Here is a 22,245-nt window from a genome sequence, read left to right on the forward strand (position 1 = left end):
CCGCATGTACATGTCAGTGGTGGGTGGGGTACCCAACTCCCCTGGATGTAGATGTCAGCAGTAAGTGGGGTACCCATCTTTATGTACATGTCAGTAGTACCCACCCATCCCTATTCGATGTAGGTATTAGTAGTTTGTGGGGTACCCATCTCAGTTCGATGAAGGTATCGGTAGTGAGTGGGTACCTGTCTCATCTTTATACACATGTCAGTAGTGGGTGGGATACTCATCTACATTCGATGTAGGTATCATTAGTGAGTCGAATGCCCATCTCATATTTATGTACATGTCAGTAGTGAGTAGGGTACCCATATACATTCAATGAAGGTATGAGTAGTGAGTGGGGTACCCATCTCCATTCGATATAGGTATCAGTGTTGAGTGGGGTACCCATCTCAATTCGATGGAAGCATATGTAGGGTGTGGGGCACTCATATACAATCAATGAAGGTATGAGTAGCGGGTGGGGTACCCATCTCCATTCCATGTAGGCATCAGTAGTTATTGGGGCACCCATCTCCATTCAATGTAGTTATCAGTAGTGAGTGGGGTACCTATCTCCCCTGTCTGTACATGTCAGTAGTGAGTGGGGTACCCATCTCCATTCCATGTAGCCATCACTAGTGAGTGGGGTACCCTTCCCCTCTTAACACACAAGTGTAGTGTTGAACTACAGTTGGTATTGCTGGTACAGGACAGGTCTTTCTAATACATTTGCCTGCTTCTCAGTGGCAACAAATTGATGGGATGTGCCAGTACTCTTGTTCTCAGAGCTGTTTACTTCTGTTTCAGGTAACCACAATGACAGACCACCACAAGAGAATTATGTTGAACTTCAGCAATGGACGCATTCCCTGGAACCATTTTCTCACTTGCAGAGAGTCGAAGGAATTATCATTGGTTACCAAGTGCATGCTAGATGGCAGATGTGCGAGTCCTAATGTGTCCAGCAAGACCAGAAACAAGTTTTAGTTTAGTTTTACGCCAGAGTCAGCAATATTCCAGCTATATGGTGGTGGTCTGTACAAATCGAGTCTCAACCAGACAAGTGATCAGCATGAGTTTCAATTTCCACAATTGGGAACTGGTGACATATTTCAACCAAGTCAGCAAGCCTGACCACTCGGTCCTGTTAGTAGTCTCTTACAAGAACCACAGGTTATTGAATATCAGTATTCTAACCTGGACCTTCACAGGTACAGTCTGCATCAGTGCTATTCTGTATGCATCATTGCTGTGTGGCTCAGAGGACATGTGCTTCACAAAGGTGCATTTTGACTTACTGAACACATGGCCAATGTTCAAATCACCTGTTACGGCAGTTTTCACGAAAAGCGTCTGACTCTCTGGCAAATCTGGCAGATTTGTCGACGGTCTGGTGGATTCTACAGCCCCCAGTGTTCAACTGGATATTTCACAATTACTTTGACTGAAGTTGTCAAATGTAACATGTCAAACTTGTTTACAAATTTTACCTTTATTCATAATTTCAGTGCCAATTAATGGCAATTATATGATGTTAAATAATGCAAAATTTGAAATGTGTATATAATTTTTATTCTATGGGTAGTATCAATTTTCAGTGGGTCAGACAGATATCTGAAACTTAAAGTACCCAGTGTCCTGTTAGTTTGGAAAACCATACATGAACACTGTTGTGGTGCTTTCATGGTTTTACTCACAATGGATTTTTGCAGACAGTGCATAAACTTGAATTAAATAAAAATGCCCCGACAAATGCACACTCTCTGAATATCAATCAAATGCACTCAGTAAGTCAACTCCAAAACAACATGTCAAGTTTCTTTTATGAAGAGTATATATTCCATTGATATGATTTGACTGGAGTGAAATTTAAGGTAGGTTCCAGAGACTGTTTTCATCCTTATCCTTATAAGATTTTAAGTTTTACCGGGGCTGTCACTTCTCGAGAACTCAATAACAACAGGCCAACTCGCTACTGCGAATTCACTTCTTGAGCGAGAGACTGGTTGTGTTTGCACAAATGTTTTTTTGTTTTTTTGTTTTTTTTGTTTGTTTTTTTGGGTTTTTTTTGTTTGTTTTGTTGTTGTTTTTTTGTTGTTGTTTTTTTTTTTTTTTTTTTTTTTTGGGGGGGGGGGGGGTTGTAATTGTCATGGAATCCACACCATGTACATTCGAAAATACATATTTAATGAGAGATAATTGAGGCTTAATTCGTTACAGAGAGTTTACCCCTATAGCATTGCTTATAAATATCGGTTAAACTATATACGTCATGCTTCTATGTTGACAATACATTTATTTTCCGTTCTCAACCAGCTTTTGTAACACATGGCACACACCCACAGCAGTCCTGCCAATGGCAGTCACGTGATCACGTTCACTCACAAATTCCAAGAAAGCAATCGGAACGTTTGACGTTGAACACAGATACCTCATGATGTGATAGCGCTATTTATCGTTTCTCCTTCTGAACCAATCGCCATTTTCCGTAAACTGTTGCGGCAACAGAGGTCACTAACAGTGCTGCCTGCCCGCCTCCTCGCCTCAGTGCGTGTTTCTGACATACATATACTGAGAGAAAGAAAAAAGGATCACATATTATTTCAGATTTTAATCTCGTCAAACCTACAGACTTGATTTATTGTTTTCAGTGTAAGTAAAGAAAAGCAGTATCGAGTATATCCTCGGTGTGCTCTCGTAACTTCCAGTCAGTGGCATTGTATTTATGTTGGTCTGGGAATAGGTGGGACACTTTATTTCTTTCCGAACCCTCTGAAAAGTGATCGTTGTGCCAGATGTGCACTCGTGCGGCACTGGATTTTCCTACGTCCATGAAATTACACGGAAACGCTGATGGTGTAAGTTTAACTACAAAATATTCAAGCGGTTTGAAAAAATAGTCACTCATACGTATAGTTTCTGCCATTCATAGTAGACGGCACTGCTGGTGATGTTAATAATTGTAGAGGAAGCCAAACTCTAAAGTAAAGTAATTAAGCATTGCTCCGGAAGAACATTGTTCCAATGTTTGGAAGCCACTTTAGGATCACCTGTTGAAGTCACCTTGCTGTACCATAGAGCATACAAACTACAGAAACATGGCCAGATAGGGAACAAATATCACTTGCATTCATGTATTACAGCAGAGGTTAAGACACAAACGGTTCCTGTTAGGTGTCCACGTGAAGAATTGACGATATATGGGAAGATGATGGTATATGGGCAAAATGTGTTTTTACAGATGCTTTGGAGAATGCTAAGAATGCCCGCTGTTGCTGCTGAAGGAAGGGTTGCTACTGAGCAACAGAAGGGTCGCTACTGAAAGATCATCAGAATATCAATCACTGGTTTGTTTGGACCATTCAGTTTTGATGGGGAATTGTGGGTGAATGTTGGGGTAGAAAGGTGAAGTGTAATATCTGCCATGAATGCTGGGATACGTGTGATCATCACCCCTGTCTTTTATGCGCGGGAGCGTTCGGACGTCCTGTATGCTGCGACATTTACGTGGATTCTTACTGCCTGGTACCCCTGAGGCACGGTTAACCGCTGACAATGATATGATGCTGCGCTTTGTATTTGTTTGATCCGTAAGTAATAAAAGGCATCAGGTGACAATGTGCACATTGAATACAAACATGTTAGATTCAAAGGTGTGAAAGGGCACAAACATTACAGCGGACGGATGGATGGACGGACAGAGTGATGTGTGTATTATTTATCACCTGCATTGCATACAGACGGACTAACAGCGACGACAGACATGTCTGACAAATAAGCTATATTCCGGAATCAAATATGGGAGATACGAATGTGGGGGCTTGTGGTGGGGCACTCTGTGTCCCCAGCAGAACACACTTGGACCTGTAGATACTGGACAAACTCGAGCTGGATCGTGTTTGACATTATTCCATTTTGTGTTGAGGGCTGTGAAAAAATTGTTGGCTGGGTTGGCAGTTCAAACTGACTGAAGCACCACACAAACATCCGAACAAGAGTTAAAACAGATGTTTGCATGTTTTCATGTAATTGATAACGACATAATCTCTCTACCCACTGCGCCAATCACGTGTGATGATTCTTTTAGTTATAATGATTACTGCGTTGTCTGGTCCAGACTCGATACTTACAAACCGCCGCCATATATCTGGAATAATACTGGAGTGTGGCGTAAAACTATACTCACTCATATTTGTATACTTAAAATCCTCTGAAGGGTCGCGAGGAAAATGCCACGTTAGTTACGTTTAATATTGTGGCTGTGAGCACGAACAAATTATTGATAGGCTCGTGGACCCGGACCTTCACTATGCTTGCCATAAGAGGCGTCTAACGGATCGGGTGGTCAGGCTAGCCGACACAGGTCATCGGTTCCCAATTGCACAGATCGATGCTCATGTTGTTTATCACTGAATTGTCCAGTCCAAACTCAAATATGTACATACCGCCGCCATATAGCTGGAATATTTCTGAATGAAACTGGGTCGGGGAGTTTTTCTTGCAAGAAATGACAAATTATTAAAATCACAATTAGATTTATGCCTCCGAATTTTAATTCACGAGTCAGTGTTATCTTCAGAAGCAAGAAGTTGTATTTCATTATCAAAATTCAAATGAAGTCACCTGTACTGTCATTACTGTAGTTACACATCTCGGTATGTTACATACTACTAGTGGGTTAAGTTACGATCAGTACAGAGTTGCGTTATTACTGATCGATCAGGTGAGGGAGATAACTCCAGCACAACTGCTCGTTGTTTCGTAGTGTTCATCATACAATCAGCAGTTGAATTATCATGTTTAAAACCCATCAAGACGTTTGTGGGAGTAATTTGTGATTACCTTATATATTCCTTAAATTAAACTTTACTGCAGACCTAGCATCTGAAAGACCATGAAGGTGCAAGCCATTTCTATCTCGGTTCATTTTGTATTATCAATATTGTTATTGTATAGTCCCTTCTTATAAACTGAGGGTTGCTGGTGGGGTCTGTGGGTTGGGTAATCAGGGCCTAGATTTTCGAGGCTCTCTTAGTGCTAAGATAGTCGTAAGTTATTGTCTGAATGGCAGTTACGACTATGTTAGCGCTAGGAGAGCTTGGAAAATCTATAGGGACTGAATTACAACAAGGGCGGCATTCACAGCTCCGTTTCAGCTCGTCTAGCCTAATGGATAGACCTTTTGCTCGTCATGCCAAAGATTCTGTTTCGAATCTCTTTAGCAAAAATTGTTTTCAGGATGAAAACATAAGTGGCGCTCTTTGCAAGAAAGATTTTCTTTCATGAAAATACTGATGCAAGAGTGAGATTAAAATGTCGACAATCTAAAACAGAATTAACACATATGAGAAGATTTTAGACATCCATACCTTTGAGATCGGGCTGTTTGCCTGTATCTCACAAGTTATCAAAAACTGAACAATATCAAAATATGACCAACAAGTCTGACTGCAGTTCAAGAGTCTTTATTGAAAACGGCAAGAATTGATAACGTCAATATATACATATGGAAATTAATTAAGCAACACCAAATTCAAAGACACATAAAAACTTAACAAAGTTTAACGAAGTAATTTTGATGATTGATTATTCAATTTTGATGTATTGACATACAGCATGAGCTTTTCATGGGTTGATATGACGCGCGTGAAGCTTGCACAGCGCACGTGCATTGCTTTAACCTCAACTTTCGAAAAATGCACTTTTTCCCTGGGGTGTTTACAAGCGCAGGTTGTCGATTGCATTCGGTTTTTCATTCATTTCAATGTCATGGCACGTAGGAAATTATCAGAGGCCACTCGTTGGCAAATAATCGGCATGAGGAATGCTGGTATGTCTCTAAGACAAATCGGGACTCAAATCGGACGACATCATTCCATAATTTCAAAACTTTTGAAAAAATACCGGGCCACTAATGAAGTTAAAGACCTGCCTAGACCAGGAAGACCCAGGAAGACCACAGTCCGGGAGGACAGAGCTTTACTGAGACTTGTACGGCGCAGGTCCTTCGACTCGAGCTCTCGGTTGAGACAGGAGTGGCTTCCAGGGAGACCCATCTCGAACAGGACTGTTCGGAATCGTCTGAAAGCTGCAGGATACCGGGCAAGGAGGCCAATCAAGCGACCCAGACTGTCTCCAGCCCATAAGGCAGCCCGACTGGCCTGGTGTAATGACCGTTTGCACTGGAACATTGCCTCTTGGAGGAAGGTCCATTTCTCAGATGAGAGCCGGTTCTTGCTGCACATGGTGGACGGTCGTACTCGGGTCTGGAGGCAGAGGAACACAGCAATGGCTCCACGGAACATCCAGGAGACTGTGGCCTTTGGGGGAGGTTCCGTTATGGTATGGGGGTGCATTTCCATGAACTGCAAGTTGGATATCATTACCATCCGTGGCAACCTTAACGGTGTTCGTTACCAACAGGAGGTTCTTGACAGGGCTGTGGTACCTCATTTTGAGAACCATCCTCTGGCAACGAGACCCATATTTATGGACGACAATGCTAGACCTCACAGGGCGCATGCTGTAAATGATTTTTTGCGGCAAAATGCAATTGACAGAATTCCATGGCCTGCCATGAGCCCTGACCTCAACCCCATTGAACATTTGTGGGACTTTATTGGCCGTCGTGTGAGGCAGAGAGACCCACCAGTCCATAATCTCAACGAATTGACGGCTGCCCTGCATGAGGAGTGGAACAGGATCCCCCAGAATCAGATCCGGAGACTCATCCAAGGAATGAGGAGGCGTCTGGAATCGGTGGTGCGTGCGCAGGGAGGACACACTAGATATTGATGAAAGTCGGTGTGCAGACTCTCAGATGACTGTTCTTTCTTTCCATGTGACATTTGTGTTAATACACCTGACAACAACGTCTGTGGATGAATAGTAAATTGTGTCCATTTTTTCATGAATTTAAGACAGTTTTAAGAATTTGGATTTCGTTGCAATAAAGCAAAGTCTTGATACTTTTTCCCTTTAAGTTGTTTGTCAGAGATCGTCTGTTGAATAAAAAAGTGTCAAACTATATCAACCCGGCATATTTTAATTGTCAGAACACTTCAAAGTTGCTCCAATAGAAAAAATTGGGGTGTTGCTTGATTAATTTCCAGGTGTATATATTAATAATCAACGGATTATTAATATCGACTGTAACAGATATAAGAAATGATAACATCGTTGTAGATTACTTTTATGTCTGTATGTTTTACTATTATATAGATAGAAGTACCTGAATAACATCAGGGGTAACATGATAGTAAGTTACATATACAATATAGGGTTTAATATTTCATATCATGACTTACAATAGAATAGGATATAACTTTATTAACCGTACACGTTACATAAATGTTACCAGTGAATGTTTTAATCATACGTATTCAAGTAATACAATAAGAGTTATAAATTTAATCAGATATAAGTTCAAAATAGTTCAAGTACAAATAGTAAGTCCAACATCAACTTAGTAACTTTTCATAAATGAAAGGTAAGTCAAGTAATACATTAAAAAAATACAGAATGCAAGGTCTTACCTGAACAATATCAAAATATGACCAACAAGTCTGAATGCAGTTCAAGAGTGAAGATGAGGGGACGATACCCTGTATTTATGTGCAAGGAACATGCAGTCAAGCCTGTTGGTAAGACCCGCGGCAATGTTTCACAATAACTCTTTTGGTTAAAGCTAAATGAACAATGCAGTAGTGTGGCATATTTACGCCGTAGGCTTGTGTAATGTCACAGAGACTGGCAAAGGTAATTCAGAAGACTTTAAACAATGGAGTGAGCAGTGCTCACGAGCTTAGCCAGAAGATAATGGGATACTGACCAGGAAGTCCTGGCCGGAGGCTATACTGATGGTCATACAGCGGTAGTTGTTTTGACAAGCCGAGAGGGAAGCGATAGGGTTTAATTTATGGTTTTGAAAGGAGCTTATCTGAGGTGTGTTTACCTTTGCCAGATGAATTTTCTAAAGTAACATTTAGTATACAGTAAATGAAATGTATGAATGGTCTTTATTTCAAACAATATAGAATGTAAAAACTGTACAAAACATATTCCACATTGTTACTCTATAACACCTTCTTCATAACATTTCAGTACAATCTTTTCAGAGGTGTTAAACATATTTAAAATTGCTACAGAAAATCATAGATTTTTTTTTTTAAAAAAAAAAAAGAAAGAAAGAAAGGAAATGTCATGATAATGTTTCGAAAATATTATGCTAAATGGCGATTTACTTACAATATAATGACTAATTGTAAATAATAGTGTTGAGTTGAGTGGAAAATAGAAATATTTGGGATGCTCCGAAACCAAGCTTACAGCATCGACTTGAGGCACGGCCGCATCACTGCGCCAGAATAATCAAAACAAGCCTTCAGACGACTGGAAGCCCGTGACGTCAGAACAGGCGATGGTGACGTCATGACCACTGTACCTGAAGCTTGGTGCAGTGGCCGGTAAGAGTCTCACTCAGTGTGACCAAATAAGCCATTTTCCAGTTTCGCGACAAAAGTTCGTTTAGAGTGATGTCCCTTTGCAAAACCACGTGACCGCGGGCAAACGGTCAAAACAAACGGCTGTCAAATTTTGTAACGTGTTTGACGGTGCACCGACCACTATCTGACGTGTACACCGAGAGAAGTTGAAGATGCCTTTCCACCACTGTTGCTATGGCTTGTGCAAGTCTGATAACAGGTACAAGGATCGCCATGACATGGCACACGTATTTTTTATTCCTTTTCCGAAACCGAAGAGTCAACCGGAGAAATGTTTGAGGTGGACGAGGGCCTGTGGTCGACAGGGATTTGATGTGAAAAGCATCACGAGGCACACGTACATTTGTTCCAAACACTTCGTAGGTGAGTTTTTTTTGTGAATATGCTACTCTGCTGTGTTTGTTTGCGTCAGGTGAAAGTGAAAATTGAGCATGTATCGTCAATGCAAATCATTAATCTCTCGAACAATGAAAAAAACTACAACCTGAGTCACAGATATATAAGTGGTTACATGTTGTAAAATAATGCACCTATGCAAATTTTTAAACTGTTGTTTCAGTGCTCGTGTTAACTACAACTGGTTTATAAATATTCTGTCAGGTGGCCGTGGACCAACTGTGGATTTCCCCGACAGAGTCCCTGTAACCTCCACGCCCTCGAAGCCCAGACCACCACCTCGTCATAGACAGGCTGATCGAGTGACTTCAGACACTCCATGCGAAAAGAGAAGTGTGGAGGATGATGTCTTACCTACCAAATGTATGCATGTTTAAAAACATTCACTTTAGCATGTTGCTTTACAATTAATGCATTGTCTTGTTTTGGATTGAATCCTTTTTATGTGATAATTGTACATACTTGTATATGCTCTATGTTAATATTCGTTCGGTCTAATTATGTTCAATTATTTAGCAGGTGAAATTCAAACGGGCATGGACATTGTTGGTCCAATGACAGCTCTTGGTGATCATGCCTACTGCACTGTCAAATCTACTGCTGATGCCTCTACACAAACAAACCTGTGTTTTGATGACATCAGCACATACACAGATGATATGCTGCAGAACCCCAAGATGTTGACAAAAAAATTAACAATGGATGACATCACTAAAAACAACAAAAGCAGCAAGTTTTACACTGGTAAATATATTACATGTTGTTGTGTATTAACATAAATACATACAAAATACCTGCATATATACATGAAATAACTTAATTATTACACTGATAAATCCTTTGGGGTTTTGCACTGTAAGTGAGTGAGTGAGTGAGTTAATGTTTAACGTCACATCGGCAATATCTCAGCCATATCGTGACGAGAACATTTAAATTAAATATATGCATATGGAAAAATCTGTCAACGGAGGACAGTAAAACAACTAGCATATCACAGTTTTAAGTAAAACTAGTATGGAAAGTTAAAACTAATAGCACTATTTAGACAATACATAATAAAAACAGACTATAGATCGCCAACAACTGAAGGTAGATCACCACACTAGGGACCATGGGGACTTATAGTACCTTTGCTACCTGCATGGACCCTAGTTGGATTTACATCATCCCCTCAGCTGCTGGCGATTGTACGAAAGGTTAGCCAAAATTAAAACAACATGAATACTACGATTAAAAACCTGGCAGACTTAAATTTACTGTGAATGTTTGTGGACTTACGTATCCTCTCAGGAGGACAATAATTTTACAATACTTCAACCCCCTTTGAGGGTACAGCCACCAACAATTCAAGTTACTAATTCAAACTACCAATCATTAAAATACATCTATTTACAGAAACATACTATTCAAAATTCACCCAAAAAATCAATTTCTTTTAAAAAACCTATAATAAAATGAGAATTAACGTTGGTAAAAAGATCCTTCATTGTTTTAACTGTAAAATATTTATCCCTTGTGATGGAGAATTCAACACAGTCAAGCAGAATATGCTTGACCGTGACTCTCTCATCACAAGGGATGCAAAATCGAGGATCCTCACCTTTCAACAGGTCTGCATGAGTATATCTAGTGTGGCCAACACGACATCGTCGTAGTATGACCTCTTCAAATCTGGATTGACAACCCAAGTGGGTATAACCAATGTAAGGTTTTATCTCATGTAATTTATTTATACCCACTTGGGTGTCCCACTTCTTTTGCATCAGATCACGGATGTAAGATCTAATGGTGGCTTTGTAATCACTGTAGGGAATAAGAAGCGGTGTCACAGATTTGTTGAGTGCTGCCTTGGCAGCAAGATCGGCCATTGTGTTCCCTGAAATGCCTACATGGCTGGGTAACCAACAGAAGACGATGTCGTATTGGCCAGTAGCAAGATTATTATACAATTCAATAATGTCAATTAAAAGTGGATGTTTACATGATAAATTTTTAATCGCCTGGAGACAAGAAAGAGAGTCTGAATAGATTATATATTGTTTACGTTTAGGGTGTCTTTGAATATATTTGAGAGCTGTTAATATGGCGTTAGCTTCAGCTGTAAAAATAGAACTACTAACTGGTAATCTAGAAGATATTGTTCTGGATCCAATGACAGTGGCACAAGCCACAGCGCCACCATCCTTGGACCCATCTGTAAATAAGGATTTATAATTGCTATATTTATGTTTTAATTGATTATATTTTTGCTTATATTGTAATTCATTAGTCTCTGATTTTTTAAATGTGGTCAATGTTAGGTCTACTTGAGGCCTGACCAACTGCCAGGGAGTAGAAGAAAGAAGACGGGAGGGAGCTATGTTTTCCAGCTGAATCCCAGCAGCAGAGAGAAAAGGTGTAATTCTATGTCCCAGAGGCGGGACAAGAGAAGACTTTTTGTTGTATAAATCCTCATAAAGGGGATTGAAAACACAGTTATATGCAGGGTTAGAATGATTAGAGTATAATTTAGTAATGTATTGTAAAGCTAACTTTATACGGCGCTGCTCAAGAGAAGGTTCATCAGCTTCAACATAGAGACTGTCAATAGGTGAAGTTCTAAAAGATCCAAGACAAAGTCTCAGACCTTGATGATGGACAGGATCAAGAAGTTTAAGATTGCTTTTGCAGGCTCCCCCGTAAACGATTGAGCCATAATCAAGTTTAGAACGAACTAGTGATCGATAGAGATGGAGAAGGGTAGCTTGATCCCCTCCCCATTTTGAATTTGAAACAACTTTCAACAAGTCAAGTGCTTTCAGGCATTTAGTTTTAAGTGATTTAATATGTGGTAAAAAAGTTAAATGTGAATCAAAGATTAGACCCAAGAACTTGGCTTCCTTCACAACTTTAATGGGCGTCCCATCTAGAGACAGTTCAGGATCTTTATGGGGTTTATATCTACGACAAAAATGTATGCAGTTAGTTTTCGATTTAGAAAATTTGAAGCCGTTTTCAAGACACCATTTATTTATTTTGTTTAAACAAAGCTGCATTTGCCGTTCAATGGTATGCATATTTTTCCCACGACAAGAAATATTAAAATCATCCACAAATAACGATCCATCAATTGAATCGTTTAAAACTTTTGATAAACTATTTATCTTGATGCTAAAAAGTGTGACAGACAGAATACTGCCTTGTGGAACACCCTGATCCTGATTGTAATGATCAGACAGGGTAGAACCCACTCGAACTTGAAACTGTCTGTTATTTAAAAAGTTGGCAATAAATTGAGGCAAACGACCTCGCAAGCCGAAGTCATGTAAATCTCTTAAAATACCATATTTCCAGGTTGTGTCATATGCCTTCTCAAGATCAAAAAAGATAGACACAGCATGTTGATTATTAATCAGTGCATTTTTAACAAATGATTCCAGTCGCACTAAGTGATCGACAGTACTTCTGTTTTTACGGAAACCACACTGTATATCAGTTATAAGGTTATTTGTTTCCAAGTACCAAACAAGTCGATTATTTATCATGCGTTCCATGGTCTTGCAAACACAGCTAGTTAACGAAATCGGACGATAATTGGATGGATCGGTATGATCACGTCCAGGTTTAGGTATGGGTACTACTATGGCGTCACGCCATGATGAAGGAAAGTTACCCGATGTCCAAATATCATCAAAAATATTTAGGAGAGTTTCTAGGCAGGATTCTGGTAAGTGCTTCAGGAGTTGATAATGTATGTTATCAGCTCCTGTAGCAGTATCATGAGCTTGATCAAGAGCAGTATGGAGCTCATGAATAGAAAAAGTTTCATTATAATCTTCCCCATTATCTGAGTTGAAATTAATAGTTTTCTTTTCTTGTTGTTTTTGATACTGCTGGAATTTAGGTAAATAATTAGAAGAGGAAGAGTGTTTAGCAAGGGTTTCACCCAGTTTATTTGCGATATCTGATTTATCGGTAAGTACTTGATCTCCATGTTTAAGATGATTGACAGTAGATTTAGTACCTTTACCTTTAATTTTCTGGACCATATTCCATACCTTGGACATGGGTGTCCGAGAATTTATTTTAGATACATAATTTTGCCAAGATTGGCGTTTGTTCTGTTTAAAAGTACGCCGTGCTTTAGCATTTAAAATTTTAAATTTATTCAAATTATGCACCATAGGATGGCGACGGAAATAATGTTCTGCTTTTTTCCTTGCCTTCCTAGCTTGTTTGCATTCATCGTTGAACCATGGTTTTCTTATGTGTGGAACTGCAGAGGACTTTGGTATACACTCATCAGCTATGGAGTTCAATTCATCAGAAAAACATTTAATAGCATCAGGAACGTCAGTAAAACGTTCAGGTTTAAGCTTTTCAGCACACAGTGTTTCATATAAAGTCCAGTTAGCCTCTTTAAAATTCCGTCTTGATGATGGAGGAACATCGGATGGGGTTACAGCTTTTAATATAGTAGGAAAATGGTCACTTCCACAGAGGTCATCATGGACTGACCATTCGAATTCATTAAGTAGTTCTGAATTTGTGAGTGACAGGTCAAGAGCAGAATAGGTCCCTGTCCCAGGGTGTAAATACGTATTGGAGCCATCATTATAAATACATAAATCGTTGTCAGAACAGAAGTCCTCCAACAACTTACCTTTAGCGTTTATATTTACACTACCCCAGAGAGGGTTGTACCCATTTAAATCTCCCATTATAATACAGGGCTTCGGGAGTTGGTCATAGAGAGCTTGCAGATCAGTTTTGGCAAACGTCGAAGACGGCGAAATATACAGCGAGCATAGCGTAAACGCTACATGTAAAGTAATTCTCACAGCAACAGCCTGCATATTAGTATTAAGTGATACAGGGCTTTGAATAACGTTTTGTCTGACTAGAGCGGATGACCCACCAGTGGCTCTATCACCCGGAGGTGAAAAAGAATGATATGCATTAAAATGGCGAAGGTCAAATGCATCTGTCTGTTTTAAATATGTCTCTTGGAGACATAACGCTGAAGGTGTGAAATCTTGGACTAATAGCTGTAATTCATGTAAATTAGTCCTCAAACCTCTGCAGTTCCATTGTACAATATTGTTGGAATAAACTATCTTTTGGGGGGATTTTTGGGGGATCTACCCCGCACTCTTTTGGAGGGCGACAAGCTATGTGCCCTAGAATGGACGTTTTCAGAAACGTCCATATCTTCAAGAGACCCATATTTATTAAACAATTGAATTTTATTTTGTGACCCCTTAGGAGCTCTGCCACTTTGTTGCTTTGAAGCATCAGACTTAGGTTTGGGTTTAGTTTTAACAATTTGTTGTCTATCAGCTGTTGAATGAGACTCAGAGCGTGACTGTGAAGATGACTTATGATCAGAGGACTTTGATGTAGTAGGAAGTGATTCCTCAGTCTGGGATGATATAGCAGGGTATAAAACCTGTGGGGAGTCGGAACTGACCCAAGTCAAGGTAGTTTGACATCCTGTGGATGATTTTGTTATTTTAGAGTTGGATTCAGATGATGATTTTGCTACTGTAGCATAACTTTCTAGAAGGTCAGATCTCTTCACCAGTTTCTTTGCCTCAGAAAAAGAGATATTTTGGGTGAACTTTATTTTGTTAATCGCCATTTGCTCTTTCCATATTGGACACTGTTTTGACGAAGATGAATGGTCGCCAGAGCAGTTAGTGCATTTTTTAAAGTCACTGTCACAATCTTCTGTTGTGTGTGTCTTCTCACCACAGTGAGCACACACAACAGACAATGTGCAGGTAGATACACCGTGTCCATATTTCTGACATTTAAAACACCTGAGCGGGTTGGGGATGTAGGTTTCAACTTGGATATTGCAGTAACCCGCCTTTACTGATTTGGGAGCATTTGGCAATGAAAAAGAAAACAGATAGGTATTTGTTTGGATTGTTTCATTGTTTTTCCGGGTGGAAAAGCGCTTTACATACAGCACACCTTGATCCTTCATTTCGCATGCTATATCAAGCTCGGACATGTCAGCAAACAACCGATCACGATCTCTGACGATACCTTTACTTGTGTTCAAGGTCTTGTGAGCAGAGACCGTGACCGGAATGCCCACAAAAGATTCAATGTTCATCAGATTGGTTGTCTGCTGTTTCTTGCCACACTCTATTAGTAATGCACCCGAACGCAAGCGTCTAATGTTCTTGACATCCCCAGCAATACCTTGAATGCCCTTAGATACTGCGAAAGGGTTCAACTTCAATGGTGTCTTGTCCGGAGTCTCAATAACGAGGAAACGTGGCCAATACTCAATCGATAGAGACGGTCTATGAGAAGTATCAACGGGATCAATTTCAAGTGGACGTTTGGTTTTTTTGGGGGGTATTTCATAAGCCATGATTGGTGTCATATGATTCATCATCCGAGCTCCCCACCCACCATGGAGTATCACAAGGACAATGCTAAAGCAAGCGGGCCTCCAGCTTGCAGCACCAAGGATACCCGGATGATATACTCCAGCAGAAGAATTAAGAGATTAATAATTCTACCAGATTGGCCCATGAGCCACCGCCTTCTGGCATAGGACTCTAGGCAAATTACAGAACAACATACTCCAAATTCAAAATGTTTTAGATTATATAGTCAAGTCCAAATTTACAACGATTCCAAATGATATATGTGCATTGATAAATATAATAATGCCCCATGCACAGGGCTTGGCATGACCAGCCGATTGGTCGAACCGGGCCTATTCGACCACCCGTCTAGGCGAAGTCAGGGCCGAAGTGGTGTATTGAGCAACAGGAACACGGTTGCAAGCTCCTATTGCTCTCAACCACCAGGATCCCCTCCTCCGCCGACACAGGGCTGCAACCCACGGCAAACGGGTTGGTGGACCAAATATCCTCCCGGGTCCACTACGGGGATGTCGGCGAGCTCTTGGCGTTACCCAGCACCCACCACGAGGAGGTGGCTCGCCACGGGTGCCTTGCACTGTAAGCAAAATATAACATTCATGTTTAATTTATTATTCAACTTCACATAGTCAATGAAGATAGATGATCAGTTTTACACATTTACAACAGGGCTCAGTATTGCCATGCTCATGTTGGTGTTCAACTGGCTGAAAGACAAGGCTGCCAGGATGACCTACTGGAGAGGACAAAGTGAGACAAAGCAGGGTGGGGTGTGTTTGTCATTAGTGGTCATGTCAGAACATATCAAAGGATCTTACATACTATATACACCATTCCATACTGGTTACATTTTCAGAAATAGTTTATTATGGTCAGAACATAAAGACATATTACTGATAATAAAGAATGTTCCTAATTAATACATCTCTGAATTTTAGCTGGCAACCAGTGCATTATTTCCAAAATAGTTTCTGACAACATCAGTTCACAATGTAAATGGTACAGCAGAGTAAATGTTAACAATTTCCTACTTTGTATTGCAGCAAAAATCCAGCAAAGGCCCCTCAAGACTGCTCTCTCTGTATGAGGAATTCATCATCACTCTGATGCGTCTACGGCGAGCTAATGATGTGGAGCAGTTGTCAGATTTATTTGGTGTTTCAAATTCCCACATAAGTAGAATTTTCAACACATGGATCAATCTGATGTGCAAAGAATTATGTTTTCTTATCAAGTGGCCTTCCACAAGACAGGTGAAACACAATCTTCCTAAATGTTTTAAATATTTTCCAAATACCAAAGCAGTTATTGATTGTACAGAATTTCTACTTCAAAAACCAAGCATTCCTTCCAGCCAGAGAGTAACATGGTCATCTTATAAACATAGAAATACCTTAAAGTGTTTGGTTGCTTGCTCTCCTAAAGGTTCATTTACTTTTGTTTCAAAATTATGGTCAGGCAGCATTTCAGATAGGAAGATAGTTCAGCAGTCTGGTTTCTTAGATTTACTCTCTGAACATGATGACATCATGGCTGATAGAGGCTTTTTAATAAGAGATCTGTTAGCCTTTAAGAAGGCAACTCTCAACATACCACCATTTTCTCATGGGAGACAACTCAGTTCAGTAGCAGTTACCAAAACTAGGAGAATAGCAAGTGCTAGAATACATTTTGAGAGAGCTATTGGTAGGCTGAAAAAATATAAACTATTACTATTACTATTACATTCCTTTGAAAATGAAAGGTTCTCTTTGTCAGTGCGTGAATGTGTCAGCTTCACTGTGTAACTTGGACAATGTTCTTGCTAAGTAGACTTTGGGTTCATTCAAAAGAAATACATGTACCTCATACAGTAAACAGGAAGTTTCAGTCAGAGCTGACAAAAGTCTTCTTCTATTTTACTTGTTTAAAGTCTGCAGCAATGAAGGAAGCAATTGTTTTACATAAATAGATTTGATTTTTCTGATCATAGACTCAAAGAATTGTTCATGAAAAGGTACATTAATAACATGTATACCTTTCCTTGTGTAAATGACCAGATCACAGGACTGAAATCCATATATGCCTAATTGGCCTTGAATTTGATAATAATAATCACTGTCAACTTTAAGGTGCCAATTACCATCTTTTAGGTAACACCCCCTATTTTGTGCAGCACTTTTAGGATCACAGTCTCGCAAAGCCCATGGACATTTAATTTCTAACAGTTTGTCTTGATGATTTTCTTTGCATTGACATTCAACTGTACCATCCACTGAAGTACCAAGGAAAGGATTTTCCTTATCAATCAATAAACCTTTTATTTTCACAGATAATTTTGTATGTCTCCTTCTTTCAATCTGTGTGTACATTTCTTTGGCCTTGCTTTCCTTTTTCTTACCCCACACAATAGCAGATGGTACATTGCTAATGTCAGTGCTAAGACTGTCATGGAGCAAACATTTCACTAACTTTGAGCAGTCAATGTTTTTGTTCTTTTCAAAAGCATCTGCCCTGGTGCAAACACGTTTAAAATTTGAACTAGTCACCATGCCTTTTCTCATAACTGACCATGTAGGATTCTCACTCTGCCCTGTTGTTTCATGTTCAATGTAGCTAATGTCATCAGGACAATATTTTAGTCTATCAATAATGTCCTCAGAAATGTCAGAACAAGGAGGCAACTCAAGGGCCTCTAGTTTCTTGAGTAGGGACATAGCAACACATTCCTCATTAATTTTCATTGCTTGAATCTGTGTGTCAGTGGGATCAAGGAGGCTCTCCAAGGCACAAGCATTAGGATTGATCTGCAAATGTGAAAGTTTTGGATAAGTTACATAATACATATATATATTATAATTCACCTGGGATACATCTCGTGCTGAACACTGAAAACTGTCCTTTTCTGTCATGATTCCACATTGGAAGTGTTATAAGCATTAAGTGCATTGTTTCACAGATAGATATTCACTGATTTCACCTTTTCCAAAAACTTTTATATGAATACTTGACATTTTCATGTTTAAGCTACATATCACATGTTGCAAACTGAAATAGAAATATTTCAGTCATTCTAACCTGATGCAGTGAGGCTGCAAAATTGGCCACCTGTTCAAGTGAAGGATTTGATCTGTCACTTATTGGTCTAGGATCAAAAGTATCCTGGCCATAGTCACTACTTGTGTCAGCAAGCGTTTGTCCATAACTGCAACACAGTACAGATTGGTTATACATATAGCAACATTAAATATATTTCCATTTATTTCCTGTTGTTTGTCATTTATTTAAAACCAGATTATGTTATATATTATTGACCACTTACAGACTAATGTATTGAAAATCCCCATATATCCTCGTTTTTCTTTTTGTACCTGATTTTCTTGACTTTTAGGTGAGCCAGTGGCACAGGCTCATCATGAGGTCTTGGTCTTTTGGTCCAAAGGGAAGGGCCATCAGTGATGCTCTTTTTCTCAAAAGCTTCAATATCAAAAAGTGTTGCTGCTATATGTCTGCAGGCTCCATCAGAACTGAAATATGTGAAAAGAATATTCATAAAGGGTTTTATTTTTCAGGATAAGGGTTACTTCAACAAATATTGAATATGTAATCTTCTTGAGCAACACCAATAACTACTTTCACAGTATTCTGACTACGTATACAGAAATATTAGGAACTTACAAATATTGGCTATGATCCACTGAAACAAGGATATAAATGCTCATTGTTTCCAAGAGTTTGGGACTGGTTGTTTCTTTGCAAATTGAAGACAGTTGGGAAATTTGGCTTTAATGGTATTTAAGCTTGTTTAAGTTTTATGCTATGTAGTCAAAAACAGCCAATCCATTTAATTTTAAGGATCATTATGAGATTTAGACCTTCCCAGTGTTAGATCACTTACCCTCCTGGGCACTGACAGTAAGCGGTCTTAATGTCAACATTCATTTTGTCCACAGCAATCCATAGGTTGTAGAACTCGGACTTTAAGTAGGTCTTGTCCCGTTGTGTTGGCTTCACAGATGCTTTAAAAATTCCGACGGTGTCAGTAGCATCAACATACTCTACACTGTTGACATGCCCATCAGCATACAAGCGATAGTCTTGAAAAGATTTGTAAGCACGGAGCTTCCTTCTGTCGTAATCGGGCCTGAACGACACCAAGTAATGAAATACGTCATATATTCCAATTTCCGGGGATTGTGACAAATTGTTAGAGTAGCCGGGTATAAGGAAGGGATCAGAATTAATGTTCAGGTGTGATAATGTTTGGGATGCGCAGTTTACATCGGAAACATCATGCAAGACGGGCAAATTCAAGTTGGCAACACACTCGCACAAAGTGATCAATTCGCGACGAATGTAGCCTGTAAATGTCACACCACGATCTTTCAAATACATTTTCAACTGTGGTACAGTCTTTGACGAGAACATACTTGATATTTTCTTCAAATAATGATAGCAGGCCAAAGGTAAACAATATCGTCTGTCGACAAAACAAACAGAACGTCAACCTGACAGCTGTTGTTTACGTGTCGTCATGCCCGCGGTCACGTGTCACAGAGGGCAGATAACTCTAAACGGCAAAACTGGAAAATGGCTCATTTCAGACTTCTGCCAGAAAACTTGTAAATTTTAGAAAACTTTTTCTGCCCAGCGGGTATATGTATCTTATCACATTTGGAGTTGAACAACTGCCACATTTTTCTCCTAATTTTCACGCGTTTATATAGACATGGATGATTGAGTGAGTTATATACTGAAAAAGACTTAAATTACGCTGAACGTCCGATCTACCAAATCACGTGATCAGCGCCATACTTGAGAACCGGCGAGGCGGCCACAATTAGATGATACCAAGTGGGGCATATTATTTCACATTTCGAACATTGGTACTATATATATAATATTTGTTTTTGTTACAATAAGCAATGTTTAACAAGGACAATATATACACACTCGTGTTCCACCATAATTTCAGTGTTGCCGTATTTTCACCACGTCTTAGTTTACAAATAAATAAAATATAGCCTAGGTGTCAGTGCTGGTAAGTGGAACAAACAGGTTTAATTTCCTGTGAAAACGGGAGACTCGAGGAGTAGATGCACAGGGGAATAAGTGTTTAAAGCCATATTCTTCAAGTAAACTGGGGCATGATTTGTGAGTAGAGTATTCCCAGTGTTTGGCACCTGTTACAGTAATTGTAGGAAGTGTGCGAGCTTTATGCCCCAGACCCGTGAAAGTCCCGGGGTAGAATAGGCCTTCAGCAACCCATGCTTGCCATAACAGGGGACTAACGGGATCGGGTGATCAGGCTCGTGACCTGGTTGACACATGTCATCGGTTCCCAATTGCGCAGATCGATGCTCATGTTGTTGATCACTGGAATGTCTGGTCCAGACTTGATTATTTACAGACCACCGCCATATAAATGGAATACTGTTGAGTGTAAAACTAAACTCACTCACTCACTCACTTTATGTCCCAACTCAAGGTATTAATGTTAACAGCCAACAAACCAAACAAGTATTTCAATGCTTTTATTTCACTCCACTCCAATCCACTCCAATCCACCAATACATAGTGTACATACAACATCTTTTCCTTTGTTGAAAACTCTACCCATACCACAGCTTCCATACACTTCCCTCCCAAGAGAACATATGAATGTCAACCACACAACATGTCAGTCTGGCTGGTGTGTCCCTGTCTGTCATGACAATGTTTACAGTAAAGATTGGAATAATGATACTATATTTACTCTTACTGAGTGAATTTAATGGAGGCGAAATGTAACTCACATGTGTAGCTAACATGCATACCACAAACAACACTTATTAGCCCATATGCGAACCTATAAAAATATCATAATTTTAGTAAAAAGTAATTTTCATTATAGATTCAGTTTACCTGCACTAAGTTCAGGTTACAACACATTTACTCAGGGTATATACCCCTTGGCTAGTAAAGGGGTACCACATACCCTTGTTTACCTAAACCTTGGTTCCTTAACTCTCAGATATTATGCAAGTGCAATACATTACCTTATATCATCAACCCTCAAATTCTATACAGTTGCCACACTCTCATTCTGGTTCCTGAACTCAAACATACTGAAAGGGTGCCTTAAGTAGGCCATCCACCCCATCCACCCTACAGAGACCATTCACCCCACGTAGACCATCTACCATATACAAAACCACACACAACTCTCCTTGAAGCTATACACACCACCTTGAAGACATGGGAACCCTTAAGAAACTCTGTATTACCAATTCACCATATGGATGGTCTATGGTGTGCATGATCCCTCTGAAGACTATTTGACCACCAGACCATTTACAGAAAATGATTGCCAGTGTTGTGATTGTCTTGAAGTTATTCAGCATCACTTGCTGGTTATAAGAACAAACTGGAACAGGTTTGTTTCTGTGTTACGCAAGTCATTATGTCCAGCTTGTGTAGATTAGCTCATGCTCTCAATCACTGAACTGTCTGGTCCAGACTCACATACTTACTCTCATGATATAGCTGGACACATTACTGAATGCAGAAAACAACCAACCATACAGAGAAACAAACATTTTTTTGTGATTCCAGTCTGTATTAAATTAAGAGAAGTTTTAAGGTAACTGAATAGTGGTTGAAATTTCAGTCTTGAATGCACCATCTTTTCTATACATAGTTAAGTCAAACCTGCAGATAAAATTGACATCAAGCTTCGCTCAAGATTATTTTGTGAAATCATAAACGTTTGGGTATTTGCAGTCATAAATAATCAGGTGTGGACTAGAGGCCTAACTTGTAATCTAATTTGACCCTTGCTATGATGTATGCACTACTGTACCTAACCCTAACACAAACCCCAACTCTAGCCCTGGGTATATTCTAGTGTAGAACTAACATAATCAAGTGTGGACTGGACAGTCAAGTGATTGGTATGGTGAGTGAAAGACTGCACCCTGTGATCTAACTCTACCTTTGCTATGATGTATGCACTA

The 22,245-nt window shown here is 39.6% G+C and overlaps 1 protein-coding gene across 1 annotated transcript; it reads left to right on the forward strand.

Annotated features, from left to right (window-relative positions):
• Window positions 1-9,583: 9,583 nt before the first annotated feature.
• LOC137260069 (putative nuclease HARBI1) lies at window positions 9,584-17,058 on the forward strand. The gene is made up of 3 exons (XM_067797762.1): window positions 9,584-9,629; window positions 15,941-16,043; window positions 16,326-17,058. The coding sequence occupies exons 1-3, from the start codon at window positions 9,584-9,586 to the stop codon at window positions 17,056-17,058; spliced, it is 882 nt and encodes a 293-aa protein (XP_067653863.1).
• Window positions 17,059-22,245: the final 5,187 nt, after the last annotated feature.

Source organism: Haliotis asinina, chromosome 13 (genome assembly GCF_037392515.1).
Source record: "Haliotis asinina isolate JCU_RB_2024 chromosome 13, JCU_Hal_asi_v2, whole genome shotgun sequence".
Classification (NCBI taxonomy): Eukaryota; Metazoa; Mollusca; class Gastropoda; order Lepetellida; family Haliotidae; genus Haliotis; species Haliotis asinina.

Coding starts and splice junctions, on each gene's coding strand:
- LOC137260069 (XM_067797762.1), top strand. CDS start 9,584: ATGGATGACATCACTAAAAACAACAAAAGCAGCAAGTTTTACACTG. Junction 9,630..15,940: donor AAGCAGCAAGTTTTACACTG/GTAAATATATTA, acceptor CATTTACAACAG/GGCTCAGTATTGCCATGCTC. Junction 16,044..16,325: donor GAGACAAAGCAGGGTGGGGT/GTGTTTGTCATT, acceptor GCAAAAATCCAG/CAAAGGCCCCTCAAGACTGC.